Genomic DNA, 15,987 nt, shown 5'->3' with positions numbered 1-15,987 from the left:
TTCTATGCTCATATTAATTTAGTCAGAAGGTCAATAGTAACTGAAGGAACTATATGACAAAGAAAGCTAGCTTATAGACAAGTTACTCTACAGTTGTATTAAATCCTGGAAATCCAGATTATAATTTAGAGGAAGATTTAGGAGACCTGGAAGGCAGTTTATGATCCAAATAATCTTTAGTGAAGTTTCTCCATGCTTTTTTTTTCCAACTAAAAGTTGTCATGGAGAAGAAGACCAAATGCACAACAGATTATTTTTACTTCCCCTGAATCTTTCTGCCCAGTATGCTAGCTTAGAAATAGGCTTTTTTAATCTTAATCAAGCTGATCTGATGTTTTTAAAAGAATGTTAGCAAGAGGTGGATTAATCACCTTTCAAATTATATTTGTTTTAGCATTTTTATTTTCGATGTTTTGGCTTAGCCTTGAGTACATTTTTACAAAATCTGAATTAGTCTGGCTAAGGTAGCATCAAACTGAAACACTTACTCCTCCTTCTCTTTTTCAATCAGAGCATTTTTCAGGGGCTCAGGAAGTTGATTTAAATAAGCAACTAAAGTTCAGATGCTTGTCAGGCTTAATTCACAGTTCATTTGTGTCCTGTATTTGCTCCTGACACCAAACTGTTCTACCAGGCAATTTGCATTAAATGCCAGTCTTTGCAGCATGCAAGAAGGAAACTCAGCAGTATGGTGCCTAGTGTCTAACCCACAGATGTGAGAATCCTTTTTGTTGGAAACTGTTGCCGGTATATCTGAGCACAGTTCATCTGAGCACCTAAACAGTTCACAGGAAGCAGGAAAAAAAAAAAAAATGGGGTCACTGGGCTGAATTTGCAATTTCTAAGTCTGCTGACTATGTACGTGACAGTAACTTATTTAACAGTCCTTATTTAGTGCATTGTCATAGTAATTTCTGCCAAAATATAAAGACAGTGTGTATACTTCTGGAAGCCCTGCAGAAGTAGCAGTGATGGAGCCACTGATGTGGTCCTTTAATGCAGCCCTTGCCCTCATTAATCACAGAATCACAGAATGGTCAGGGTTGGAAGGGACCTCTGGCATCTAGCCCAACTCCCTGCCAAAGCAGATTCCAAGTACAGCAGGTTGCACAGGAGTGTGTCCAGGTGGGTTTTGAATATCTCCAAAGAAAGAAAATCCATATCCTCTTTGGGAAGCCTGATCCAGTGCACTGTCACTCTCAAAGAAAGAAATTCTTCCTCATGTTCATGTGGGAAGTTTGCTAGTAAGTGCCTTATTGGTCATACTTGGGGTCTGCATCTTTTCTATAGTTAACATACACAGCAATTTGGACTGTTTTGCAAAAAACATGTTTCATAGATAGTTTAACTATAATGATCTAAAATTCCTCTGAAGTGTTTTCCCAAATCAAGCTCTTTCCAATGTAAATTAAGTACAAACATTGGGACAGTTTTAAACACCTTCCTCTTTGCAAAAGTATAGAAAGCAAAATTTACTTTATGTAGGTATTTGGGGTCTAAGTATTTTTGGGAAATCTCAGCACAATCACACATTTATAAGTGTTTACTCTTAGGAGTTGAGAATTGAATTCTTTAACGTCAGTATTAATAACGATAAATCTGAAGAGGGATATTAATAGTGCATTCATCTGAAGATCAGCTGATCATTTGGTCCTACATTTACTTCATAAGTGAAGGTCGACTGCTATTTTTCCTTGTAAGTGCACGTTCTCTACTACAGTCAAAATGCGTTCATTAAACAATAACGTAGAACTGGAAGTGTAAAAACCATGCTGAAAACCTGCAGCACGCAGAGCGAGTGCTCTGCCCCGCCTCCCCATAAAAAAAAAAAAAAAACCCAAAACCAAAAAACCCCTCGATATATAATGACACAGTACTGGCCACGGCGAGCACCCACTAGGCGACTGCGTCTCCGTGGTCATGTGTTGGCTGCTCGGGCTCATTGTCTGGCTTTGAGCAGAGCCCCACGTTTCCTACCTGTCACCACAAGGGGTGTCCAGGACGCGCGGCGAACGAGAGGCTTAAGTCACCGAGCAAGTCTGGCAGTTTAGCCTTGAGTGATTCTGTGAAATCGAGGGAGAGCTTCTCGCCGCTGCTTCTCCGAGATCGCTGTCGTCGGAGGGAAAAACAGATTCGGGGGCGTGTGCGTGTGTGTGAGCAGACGCAGAGTGCATCTGACTGAGGTGTCTGGCCTCGAAGAAGCTCTGCGTGAAAAGGCAGAGACAGAAGGAGTAGGCAGCATCAGGACTGAAGTATAGAGCAGCTGTTTCCTAATATTCCGGTTCTTTTGGGTGCCTCAGTGAATGTGAAAATGGATTCTGTCACTGAAATCTTCTTGATGCTGCTGTTTCTGCTGTCTGTTCGTAACTGGCACACAACAGTGGCAGGGAATAAACGTAAGTATTGCATATGATTTAAAACTCAATCCAGAGCAATTTGAAAACTTCTGGGGTATTTTATTTGCATTTAGAATAAAAATTATTTTTAAGGAAAATGCTTACTGCTTTGAAATCATGGCAGCAAGTTACTAGGCTGAAAATGTTCTAAAATCCTGCTATAGATTTTTGTAATGAGTCTGTACAGAATACTGTTTATGAAGCTTACAGTCTAAAAGTCTCTGAAAGCAGCATTTTGCTAAGGGATGCATGTTCAGCTCCTTTTTCATTTCTATTTTCTGTTTATAAAAGTGCAGCATTTTTCAAGGAATTGTGTCCTACATGGAAATTACTGGCAGGTTTCTTTTGTGTACTGTTTCAGCTTGATTTTTAGGAATTCATAATTTTGAAAGAAATATCTGCATCTCCTGAATTAAGCTGACACTCAAATAACTCTGATAAACATCACTCTGCAGTTCAAAAGCAGTACAACTCTAACAAGAAAAAATGTGGATAGCAAGATTTTATGTTCTCGGCATTGACTGCTTAGGCAATATTCTTCATGCATGACAAAAGGAGAGAAAGCTATCAGTTCCAGCAGAAAGTTTTTTAAAAAATTAGTAATTCATAGTTAGCCAGTAGGGTGGTATTGCAAAATAAAGATAGTGATTACAGTCTTAAAGGCAATGTGCCCTCTAGGAGGCAAATCTGACATATACCTGAAAATCTCTGTTTCCAGTGTTTAATTAGATTATTTATCTTAAAATTAAAAAAAAGAGAAAAAACTTATCAAGAAACTAATTTTCAAGGGATTTTTCATTCATTTATAGTTCTGAGCTATTATGGTTCCATTTGATTCAGCTTCAGCAATCTGAAGAATTTTATTTTGCATCCGTGTGGTAGAATGGTAGCCTAAAATCCAGATGCTCGTAGTCTGAACTAAGCATATTTTCTTCCATTCCTATTAACGCACTGGTTGTGCTTCACAGGAATGGGGAGGGCAGGAGCAGTGCTTCTATGGGAGGAAAGTGCCTACTAAAGCAAGGAGGAACGTTCAGGAATAACCTTACAGCTCAGTGGCAGGGGACAGCTCCCTGGAAACACCTGAACAATGGCAGAGAAGTTTGAAGTGCTCTGTGGGTCTGTAGCATAGGGTTTTGCATATGGATGGTTTGTAAACTAAACGTTAGGCAGACGTTCACATTGTAGCACCAAAATGATCTTGTGCTGTCATTCAGTAATGATATCTCATTTGATACTTGAGTGCATACTATAGCCCTAAACATGAATACTAAGTTCCTCTTGTTAAACACCCTGCTGCAGTCCAGCCACAGCTTTAATTCTCTTCATAACTCTGCATTGTACAGCTTATGAATACATCCATTTTCACAAGACCATGATAATTGAATTGCACATTAATAGCATTTGGCAGTATGCATAGAACTAAATCAGTTGCTTACAAGGAGGCATATTAAAACTATTGCAGGGAAGACTTGCATCACACAGCAAAGCAGTGAAGCACTAGAGGTCACTCTTACAATTTAGGAAACAAGGTTTGAAGAAAGGGCTCAAGCTTGTTTGAAATACAGAATAGTGAAAGATAAAACAAATCATGTGTGAAATACATTTACTACTGGTTTTCTCATGTACTTCTTAAAAACAAGCCAGACTCAATTACAGTATCAAATGAGTGAATTGAATGAACAGATTTTTCACATACATTCTGGTATTTATTAAGGTATAGTATTTTTATTTATGAATAAGTTCTAACTTGGACATAAAAACACTCATCTGGAGTGTTTTGAGCTTTCTTCATGCTACAGGCAAGGAAACTGACTGTGGGAAGGGTGAATGAAATTAAAATAAGGAGTGGGTGCTAATATGTGAAGATAATTTGGCCAATCTATCAAATATTATTCCTTTTCAATATTAATGTGGGTAAAAAATTAAAATCCCTTTATAGATATATTATTTTGGAATTTTCTGGAGGAGAGTTAGCTTGTTTTAAAAATGAGTTATTTCAAGTGTCAAGGTAAGAATTTGGTTATTTTGCTAAGTTTAATAAAATGACCTCAGAAGAAAAGGTTTTTCGTAACTACTGATTACAGCAGATACATGCAGCAAACATTATCAACTTACTTGAAGTTATTTCGTCCTTTTTTCTGGAGAAGTTGACCATGATTTGAAATCCATTGTATTAGGTGGTTCTACTATTGGCATCTGTGTAGTCACATACATTTATAAAACCAGATAAGGTTCAGTGTTCGTGCATGAATTTTGGTGGTTAGATTGTCCAGTAGTCTTCCAGTCATCAAAAAGAATAGGATTTTTGTAGTTTTAATTCTTCCTCTAAATTAATCTATTTTTCTTCTTTTAATTTTATGATACTTTCTTTAAAACCAGATCCTCAATACCTAAGTTTTGGTTTGTCCTTGTTCAGAACAGCTGCCATTAAGAAAAGACCACAGTAAGGACCTTTACGCTTCACCTTGAAGTGTCAATGCTAATGCCACTAAGTCAGTTGTGTAAAGAACATTTCTTGGATCAAAACCTGATGTGTTCAGAATAATTTCTGTCTTAAGCGAATCACGGTATACTTCTTCTGAGTAAATTGATTTTGAATTTCTTAGGTTATCTGAAGGTGACAGACCCTATCATCTATAATATGAAAGTTTATTTCTGAAGTTTTATTTATATTTTTTTTTCTTTGTTTTGTTGGGTTTTTCCCTCTGAAAAATAGTGCTGTCATTTCCAACTAAGAGAGGTAGTAATTGCTGCTGGAAACTTAAATATTTTAAGAGATCTGTAGTAGTAGTGCTCCAAGGTTTCCTCTGCTTTCTTACTCCTGGAGAGTTGTAGTTCCAAAGCACTTGGAAGAAGTCTGAAATCATAGAATAACCAGGTTGGAAGAGACCCACTGGATCATCAAGTCCAACCATCCCTATCAAACACTAAACCATGCACCTTAGCTCCTCATCCACCCGTGCCTTAAACACCTCCAGGGAAGGTGACTCAACCACCTCCCTGGGCAGCCTGTTCCAGTGCCCAATGACCCTTTCTGTGAAAAATGTTTTCCTAATGTCCAGCCTAAACCTCCCCTGGCGGAGCTTGAGGCCATTCCCTCTTGTCCTGTCCCCTGTCATTTGGGAGAAGAGGCCAGCACCCTCCTCTCTACAACCTCCTTTCAGGTAGTTGTAGAGAGCAATGAGGTCTCCCCTCAGCCTCCTCTTCTCCAGGCTGAACAACCCCAGCAACCCTGACTAAGTAATTGTGTAAGAAATGTGCAACCCTCACTAAGTAATTGTGTAAGGTCAAGCTTGAGTTTTAAATGAAGGATTAAAGCAAGTACTCCTGTCAAGTTTTTTTCACTGGGGCTAGGAAACATTGATTTATTGTCAACTGTCTCTACAGTTGTAAATCAGCAAGTTACTAAATCAGCCCTTCAGAACTCTGCAGCAACTGGTACTTTAATAGATGCAGTAACTTATTTTTTTTAAACCCTCTAAAACTGAAGTGTTGCACAAAGCATAATTAAACCTCTACCTACATCAACTCAACTGTGACTAAAAATTAATAATTTTAACCGGATAGAAATAAAAAGAGAAAATTGGGAACTTTCAATGTAAATTCTCCCTTCCTTATACCTACGTCTTTTTGCTAAAACTCTCCAGTTTTGCAGAAGCTTTTATCAATTCAGATTTTAATATTGTACTGCAATGATCACAATTTCTGTAGATGCAGAAATGTTTCTTATCATTGTTGCTACTGGGTTTGCTGTTTTTTAATATCAAAGATTTCTAGCTCATGCTACAATTGAATGCCTATTCTAAAGCTGGCAGGGAACAACTGTTAATGATGCTGAAGCTTTCAAACAGAGGACTGAGTGATTGTATAACTTGACCATATTATCAAATGCAAGTCATTGTATAAGTAATATCCCCAGGGAAGAGATTACTTGGTACAAGGAAAATACTGTATCTTAATCCAGAAAACAATTTAATGCTGATGTTCGTCATTGATACCAAACAGTTCCATAGACTATTTGACAACATTATGGATTTGCAATAAAAATATACTGTAATGCTGTTTATCACAACAAAATTATTTCCTTAGTTTTAATTTATTTCCTTCAGTTTATTTTAACCTCATTAATATTTATCTTCTGTTTACTATTATCTACCTCTGCTCTGAGACAGCAGTGGAGACCCCATCAGAGATCAGGCCATCTCAGGGCAATTGTTTACATGAATAAAACATTACGGACATATCTAGTATATTTTGAATGTTTTTAGTACAGTAACATCAAAAGCTTGTATCAACATCAAGTCTAAGCTGATACTATTGCAAAAATCTATGAAAATTTATTCCAGACTTTCAAGGTTGAGAATTCACAGAAAGGCCTTGGGTTGATGATTACACTCAGTGTTCTCAACAATTTACATCCTATTGCTTTAGGCTTGCAAATTCCTGTGAACACATTTGTCCCTGAGTTCAGTCAACAGGATGGAAGGAGCAAATTTTGTTGTGACTGATGAGTAGTGACAGACAAGTAATGATATTCTCAAAGTGGGATAGAATCAATCTTAAAAAGAAAATGCAGTATGTTTTTTTTAAAGTATGTTGTTACTGCTAGTAGTAACATTTGCATTATATGTTAGGATCTGCTGTGTTTTAGTTAAGTACCAGTAAGGAGGTAAAAGTTATCACTGACTTCTTCACATCTTAATAATTCTGGAGTTATGGACATTCTGCTTGCTCTTGTACAAAATAAGTAGATGTAAACATATGTCTATGTTCATGTGTAAGAAAGACAACCTTTAGCTTAGGTGTTGTATCCAATTACCTATGTCTTACAAAATCACATACATTTCTATCATTGCATATAAAGTACAATGCTCAAGTTTAGTACTTCTTTCAGAACGCTTCTATGCAGCAGAGGAAAACAAATATTATTATGAGATATATTGTTAACATATCTCATCGGAGATATTTGCCATTATTCTGCTTAGTGGTTTGTCTTCTGCAAGAACTACAACAATTACAATTTAATAGTTTCTAACAAGTTTAGATGGGGAAAAATAGACCAAATCTCCCTTCCATCCCTTCTCACCCATGCTGCCTCCTCACCCCGATCAAGCAAATAAAAGAACATTTGAATGCTCACGAAGCATTGCGTCTTTCAAGTATTTATTTTATTTCCACCCCAAATTACCCTGTGCTTTGCTGCATCTTGGAAGTTAGAGAATTCAGTGTGCAGTATCACACCAGATTTGAGCTCTTTTCTGTGGGAAAGCTGAAACTGCTTCTCAAAACTTTTGTGCGTATTCCTTGTTAGTTGCTCTCAGCTATTCAAGTGATAACAGAGGTGGGTTCAGTGAGATCCATCACAAATTCCATGGGATTTCCTTCCTAGGATACACCAAGCAATTAGTTAAGAAGGATAAAGAAATACCAGAGACTAAAATTAGTCATGTACACCTCTGACTCCAGCAGTAAAATTTTTTAAGATGTTTCTGAAACAAAAGTTTCCCTCACAGTTTTCAGTTGTTTTTGTGAAGACAGAAGGAAAACCATAACAGTGATAACAGTGGTTTTAGTAGTTTCTGTACAATTGCGTGGGGATTTTTTTTCCCTGTTAAATATAACTGAGGTTAAATGTTTCCGTAGATTGATCTGGTAGGTCTTGTATATAAAATACTGATTTGTAACATACAGCTTCTAACTTTGGCATTCAAGGCCTGTGCATGACTTCTACATTAAAAGTTAGAGGGAGATGTGTCTCAGTAGACTGGCATGTTTTACATACGTGTCACTATGACAAAAGCTGTCTTTCTAAACTTGAAAATAACTTGAAATGTATATGAGATAAAGTGGGTTGTTATGATTAAAATAGTTTTGTTTCATTTCTTTGTAAAAAGTGATGCAGCTTTAATGCTAGGGTTTAACCAATTTCAGTTAACTGAGATTTTGACTCTGCAGGGTTTTCTGCCTATGTATTTAACTGTTCTTACCTATCCATTGCTTTTTGTGGTTTATATACCTGCAAGTATAGCATTACAGACTAATGTCTGTCAAACAAATACCCTGTAGGTCTCCTTCCATCAGTTGCAGCATATGCCAGTAACCTTGAGTTAAATCTGTGAAATGCAGAGGAGGGTTGGTGTCCAACTATTTTGGTTTTCAGAGGACAGTTTTCAGTATTTATTACAAATTGCTATTCTGTTTACTAGTAAGCAAAATGTAATGTGGACTATGAAGTAAAAATAATACTGTTTATTTTCTACTTAATGAGTATTTTGGATGCAATAATTTGAAAAGTAGTAGTAGTTTAAAATTACTGACTACATAATTATTATTTAAATACCGTAGTCACTTAATAGATTAGAGAAGAAAACTACGTCCAAGGTTTTAAATCTCAGAGAGATTTTCTTTTAAATCTCAGAGAGATTTAACAGAAAAGAGAAAATGTATGATTGGGGAATCTATCCAGATAGATAGCGGGTCTCGTTACTTTTTTATTGAGTAGATCTTGTTATTTAGTTTTGCTGGAGAATAAACTGTTGCTTGTCCTTGATGTTAAGAGTGCCTGTTAGATTTCTAACAATCTTTGAGCATTAACAATTTTACATATGTGGTCTTGAGGGAAAAATTGATTAGAAACAGCATGTTGCAATATTTGAATTTATACTTATTACATAATGTCCTTTATTTGGTCAATAGCTGAAGAAGAACTTGTTGTTTTTCAGGCACTTATCTGTTCACTTTTAAATCTAAATACAAAGCATTTTTCAAACCTCGAGCTGCTTCTAAAAGTTAGATTTATAAAGACATTTTCCCAGTTACATTTAAAATTTGCAACCAAAAATCCCCTACTGTATCTGATTGACCTGTTTAGAGTTATTGTGAAATGTACATTTAAAGAAAATTATAAACAACAATACAAATGTAGTCTTATAAAGTATGTGGTTAGACAGCATTTGAAAATATTGCACAGATGCTGTATAGTTTAATAAACAACATTACTGGGAAAGCAAATGGAATATGTGGTTGCTAGAGAAGTTCTAGAGCAGAGATCTTGAACAAGACCTCCAGAGGGTAACGCACACTATAAAACTGATGTTTCAGACAGGCTGAGCTGCATACAGGGAGCCTTTGTTTAGTTCATCTGCAGCATTGTACTGTACCCTCTGCTACATTAGACTGGATATGCTCAGTAGTGAGAGGACGGGAGAGGAAGGAAGATGGAAAAGTTTTCTCTTTGGGTTTACAAATTATAGTAGAGGTCATATGATGTGTATTGCTACGCAGTATTAATAAGAAAATGCTATATAATGCTATATGGGAAGCTAGAAGACATTTTGAATTGTAAATAGCCATGTAGGACAGAAGGGAGATTTTTGCCGGATTTTCACTGTTTCATTTATTAGAGAGTATGTCTTACTTTAGTTGCATGGTGATCTTTGATGGCTTCTACAGAGACAGGAAAATAAGGATTTATTTGACTAAAATTAAAAATCTGAAATGTGGATGCTTGCTTTTGAGCTAGCTAGGTTTCTTTTTAGTCATATGATAGAAAAGAATAATCCTTATAGGGAGAAGTCAGGTAGAAGATGGAAAGAAGAAATAACACATAAATTTCATTATCTAGTATAAGACAATTTGCAGTGTAGAAGTGCCATTTGTGTCATCATTTATTATGTCTCTGAGTCTAGATAACTAGGTCAGCTGGAGGCTTTGTATGCATTGAAACTTACCTGAAATTAGTTCCAGTTCCATCAAAATATCCTACTCTAAATGAATGCTAGAAAAAACTATAGCAAGTCATACTGAATGCCATGTACAGTAATCACCATCTACATGTGTTTTATATATATATGTATGTGTGTGTATGTATATATATATCTTATGGAATCATAGCACAGTTTGGATTGAAAGGAACCTTATAGATCATCTAGTTCCAATCCCCCTGCCGCGGGCAGGGACACCTCCCACGAGATCAAGCTGCCTAAGGCCCCATCCAACCTGTCCTTGAACACCTCCAGGCATGGGGCACCCACAGCTTCCCTGGGCAACCTGTGCCAGTGCCTCACCACCCTCATTATGAAGAAATTCTTCCTTATGCCTAGTCTAAATGTGCCCCTCTCTAGTTTATACCCATTGCCCCTAGTCCTGTCTCTGTGAGCCTTTGTAAACAGTCCCTCCCCAGCTTTCTTGTAGGCCCCCTTCAGATACTGGAAGGTCACTATAATGCCTCCTCAGAGCCTTCTTTTCTCCAGGCTGAACAACCCCAACCCTAACAGCCTGCCCTTGTATGGCAGGTGCTCCAGCCCTCTCATAAACATGTTATAACAAACGTGCTATGATGTATATGTATATGTATATGTGTATGTGTATGTGTATGTGTATGTGTATGTGTATGTGTATGTGTATGTGTATGTGTATGTGTATGTGTATGTATATGTTAGCATTTGGTGTTAAACCTCCTAGAGCCTCTCTTGTGCGGGTAAGTGGGTTTTTCTTGATTTCCCAAGGGTAAAGACTGCTACTGTTGATAATCCTAGACAAAATATAGGGCCTAAGTGAGGAGCTGGAAAGGTCCTACCAGTGAGAGCATATTTCACCATTTGTCCATATGCAATGTTCTAATAAAGTGAAAATCTCTTTAGCTTAAATAAACTGGAATTGTCCATTTTACTCACCTGAGACAGTCTGATCTTTCTACCCCTTCAACAAATCATGATCAAAGTGCCATTTTAACCCCAGTCTTGTCAAAACATGGTTTATTTCAGGTTTCTTTCTCACTTTTAAAGAAAGCACAAATTGAAAAGAGACTGTTTTATAAACAAAATCTGCAGAATAATACAGCACTTCTTTTCATAAAACAGTAGTGAAACAGATAATAGTATCTTGATATTTCTATGGTTACTTTAACACTGTTTTGCTATCCAGTTTCTAATGATGATTACAATTTAACTGGTATACAAGGTAGGCAGCCCATTTATGCTCCAAGCCAGCAAAATGTACCTCTCACTGTAACTGTTTTTCAGGATCAATGACAGGATACCTGTCTACTTTGCACCAGTCTAGTTTGCAATAGTTTTGTAATAATAGTGAGGTTTGCAGTCATTTTTTTAGAAAAAAATACAGTCTTCAGCAACGTTTTTTTTCGTTTTAGTCAATGAGAAATGAAACTGCATCGCGATGTCCTTATTCAAATAATGCTCCTAGGGAAATCAATGGGACTTTTGCCTAAATAAATATTGAATAAAAACTGTAGAAACAATGATCTTAATACTCATTAGAACAGTGGTATGCTGCATAGTTTGAGTATCAGTGGTCTCTTTATTTCCTTTCTATTTACCAGTCTTTTCACTTTGCCTTGTGTGAAGGTCTCATATACAAAACTATGTAACTAACAGGGATTAATCACTTGTCCCTCTTGACAAAAAGAATAAATATGTGGAGAAAAAGACATGTAGAATTTCAACTAGTTCTTGGGCTTAGGGAATTTATATGCCTGCGGTGAAAAACTACTGCTCTGTTTTTCTGAGCCAATGATTACATTTTAAAAAAAACCCAGAAAACAAACGCAAAAAAATGTCCACACTTAGTACTCACAGGAATATCTGAATACAGTGGAGCATACTGGAGGCTGCTGAGCTCTGCAGGTGTATTACAGTAACTCTTAGTTTTGTCAGCCTGAGTGTGGAAAATGTAGGGCTGTTTTCAAATAGCACCATGCCATCATGGTCTGGAGCTTCACTGTGCCCTGCAGTGATTACATTTCTGTCCTCAAGCAAAATCTCTCTCAGTCTGCTTTCCTATGGAGTAGACATGTCCTCCAGTAATTAAGACTGAGAACAGATCTCTTGGAGAAAGGAGTGAACATCATAACGCTTGTTTGCAAATACTAACCCATGATTTTAGCTTGTTTACCCTTACTCAAAATGCATCTGTAACTGCAAATATGTATCACTGAATATATTTATTTCTCTGTAAAATAAGAGAAACAGAGACATAGTGATTTGTGGTCTCATTTTGGAAGGTACTTTTGGAAAGTCTGGATGACAGTGATGAGCCTGGCGCAAGAAGAGGACTATGACAGCTTTTTGCTTATGGCACAGTGCTGTAAAAATTTTATTCTAACTTCATTAAATAATTAAATAACGCAAAATACAAAAAGAATTCAGTGAAATTTGGATTTGATAGCCTCACTGTTACTGTAGGAGACTATCGATGTACTTTTTTCCATATATAAAATATATATTTGAATTACATGTATGATATATTTGATATATATGTGTTTGATAGCAATAGTTGGACTCGATGATAGTGTGTTCTTTCTAACCTAGTGATTCTGTGATTCTGTATGCTGTATATGAAATATAAATGCATATAGCAATAAATAAATGTAAACCTCTCAAATGCACTAGGCACAGGTGACATGTTAGATGTAATTGTTGCACTGTCCTGAAGAAGCCTTTAAGATATATTAGGGAATGTATAAATCTCTTTTACAGAATAGAACTTTTTACCATCTACTCCTTGTCTATTGTTAATGTGCTTTGGGACATGATGATTTCTTTTTCTTTTTTCTCTTTCTTACCCAAGGGCTCAAAAAACTTCATCTGTACTCAACAGTAAATTTGTTTTGACTTTTGTGAACTGTGATTATCTGCTAGATCATTCTTATGCTGTATAGTTGTGCTTTACAGTGTCCTGATTAATTCTTCTTGAACAGGAGAATAAAGCGTTTAAAAATAGAGGCTGGGGGAAAAGTTGGTCAATGTGCAAGTACCAATATACACAATTTTGTGCCATTTGCAATTAAGGGTTGTTATGTTTGAACGCTTTGCAAAATATCAGCATTTTTTTGCTACCTTACTGTAGCCCAATCGTGGTAGATATCCAAGTAGATTGCCCCAAATTTTGAACAATGAGTAAGGGATGGATTTACAGTTACGCTGAGCTTGATATCTGTTATGCTTAGGATACTGCAGCAGAAAGCAAGCTGGTTTTCACCATCTTGCGTTATGGTTTTGGGAGGAGGGTAGAGGGGAGAAGGGTGGAAACTACTAAGCCAAAGATAGCTTTCCTTCTTCTATCTCCGCAGTGGCTGCTTAGAGATTTGACAATATTTTTTTTCTTGGCTAGGACAGTAATGTATTCTCTGTAGATGTACTAGGTAAGGATAGATTGAGAAATTCTAACTGAGATTCTCTGATCAAACTCTTATCACTTCTAGTAAAGTGTGTATTGGTGATGGAGGTATTGAAAGAGGTAGTTTCTGTTTTGATGTTTCTAATATATATTTTCAATGTCCCAGTGGATGTATTCTTAAGATACTGCCGCAGGTGCTGAAAATGTATGTTGAGTGGAATCAAGTTATGTCAAGTTTCAGTGCATGGTTGTGCATACTTGAACATTATAGATTGAAAGACATTATTCAAAACTCTGCTGGTGAACTAATATAGGTAAACTTAATACTATGATGGCTCACAATGCCTTACTTAGGAAATAACTGAATATCATGCTCGTATGTACATGTTTACATTTATAGTTATCTATAGCTACTTATATTCATATCTTGTTGAATGCTTTAACCACTTATCAGCAGATTTTTTTAATGAGCAATTAATCTTTCACATCTGTATAGTTTTTTGATAACAGCAGAGGTGTTATGCTTTTCTGATCCCATATATATGTATAGTTTCATACAGAATGCAGATTAGATATGTATAAATGTAAATACATTTACTACATTTAATTGTGTTATTTTTATGGCTTTAATTGATGTAGTACAATTGGAAAACAGCCTCACAAGCTAGATATGTCTTCCTCTCTTCAGTCATTCAAGTTGGATGAATATAACAAAAATAATCTTAAACCAGGGAGACCCCAACTCTTCAGGGTTTAAAAATCTTCTTGGGATCATAGAATCATAGAATCATAGAGTGACCAGGTTAGAAGAGACCCACTGGATCATCGAGTCCAACCATTCCTATCAACTACTAAACCATGCCCCTTAGCACCTCGTCCACCCGTGCCTTAAACACCTCCAGGGAAGGTGACTCAACCACCTCCCTGGGCAGCCTGTTCCAGTGCCCAATGACCCTTTCTGTGAAGAATTTTTTCCTAATGTCCAGCCTAAATCTCCCCTGGCGGAGCTTGAGGCCATTCTCTCTTGTCCTGTCCCCCGTCACTTGGGAGAAGAGGCCAGCACCCTCCTCTCTACAACCTCCTTTCAGGTAGTTGTAGAGAGCAATGAGGTCTCCCCTCAGCCTCCTCTTCTCCAGGCTAAACAACTCCAGCTCTCTCAGCCACTCCTTGTAAGAACTGTTCTCCAGCCCCTTCACCAGCTTGGTTGCTCTTCTCTGGACTCGCTCCAGAGCCTTGACATCCTTCTTGTGGTGAGGGGCCCAGAACTGAACACAGTATTTGAGGAGCAGTCTCACCAGTGCTGAGTACAGAGGGAGAATAACCTCCCTGGACCTGCTGGTCACACCGTTTCTGATACAAGCCAAGATGCCTTACCTTCCTATTCTGATGCTTGGCTGTATAGAGGTATCTATAGGAGAAATCAATGGTGAAGAAGGAGTTCCTCTGAATCTGAAACCCCACTGCTAAGACCATGTTCAAACTACACTTGCAGGAATGGACAGTTTCAGTCAGAAAATGAGGTACTATTTAGAGTAGAACACTGTAAAATACCAAATGTTTCTTAAGTGGTAATCTCTAATAAAATATGACCAGGAAAATGGGTGGTTAATGGCAGTGAGTGGTAAGCACTCAGTATGTTACTGGCTTGGAATATAAGGAAGAGTCTATTTTGTAGTATCCTTTAATGTCTGAGTAAAATTATTTGAAGGATAGTATCAGGACACACTTGAATTTCTTCTATTAAAATAATTCATTGACATTTTTCCTGCAATTAATGTTTGCTCTCACTGAAAGAAGAAATCATATGCCATATCATAGTGTATAGCAGTATCAGAACATGGTGTTTCTTATGAAGAAGGGATTGTGCTATTCCTTCAGACTGAACAGTTTTCATTTTCAAAGCCTGATTGCAAGACTCACACTGGTGTTATCTAAACACAGATGTTCTACTTGTCCAACACACAAGGCTTAACAACAATTAGTATGATGCATGTGGTTTTGGACACCCAGCTACAAATCACTTGAGTTTGTTTACAATCTTCCTTGCCAGTTTTTTATTATTTTCCGATATTTCATCCCCTTTCTTAAGAGGCAAATTCTGCTGGGGTGGCAAAGCTGGACACATTTTTGGGCTTGCTGGGTGTAGTGCAAAGTCGTTTACAGAGGCATGAAATAACATATAGAAAAAGGAACGAACATAGGTCTACACTAATGTTTTAAATCAGGTGTCCCACTCATCCTGTCAGGGAATTAAACTACTCAGCCAACCAGGCACCACCAGTAGATAGTTCTGTTTGATGCATCAAGCCCTAAAGATGTAGAATCATAAAATCATAGAATCACCAGGTTGGAAAAGACCCACCGGATCATTGAGTTCAACCATTCCTATCAAATACTAAACCATGCCCCTCAGCGCCTCGTCCACCCATCCCTTAAACACCTCCAGGGAAGG

The 15,987-nt window shown here is 37.2% G+C and overlaps 1 protein-coding gene across 1 annotated transcript in view; it reads left to right on the top strand.

Moving 5' to 3' along the window:
• Positions 1-2,209: 2,209 nt before the first annotated feature.
• Positions 2,210-15,987, top strand: part of CNTNAP4 (contactin associated protein family member 4) — a 240,164-nt gene continuing 226,386 nt past the window's right edge. Inside the window, exon 1 of the mRNA XM_069879913.1 lies at positions 2,210-2,396. Within this exon, the coding sequence (XP_069736014.1) occupies positions 2,312-2,396 (85 nt within the window). The 5' untranslated portion in view covers positions 2,210-2,311. The remainder of the gene's footprint in view (positions 2,397-15,987) is intronic.

This window comes from Phaenicophaeus curvirostris, chromosome Z (genome assembly GCF_032191515.1).
Source record: "Phaenicophaeus curvirostris isolate KB17595 chromosome Z, BPBGC_Pcur_1.0, whole genome shotgun sequence".
Taxonomy (NCBI): Eukaryota; Metazoa; Chordata; class Aves; order Cuculiformes; family Cuculidae; genus Phaenicophaeus; species Phaenicophaeus curvirostris.
This window is presented reverse-complemented; position numbering and strand designations above follow the sequence as displayed.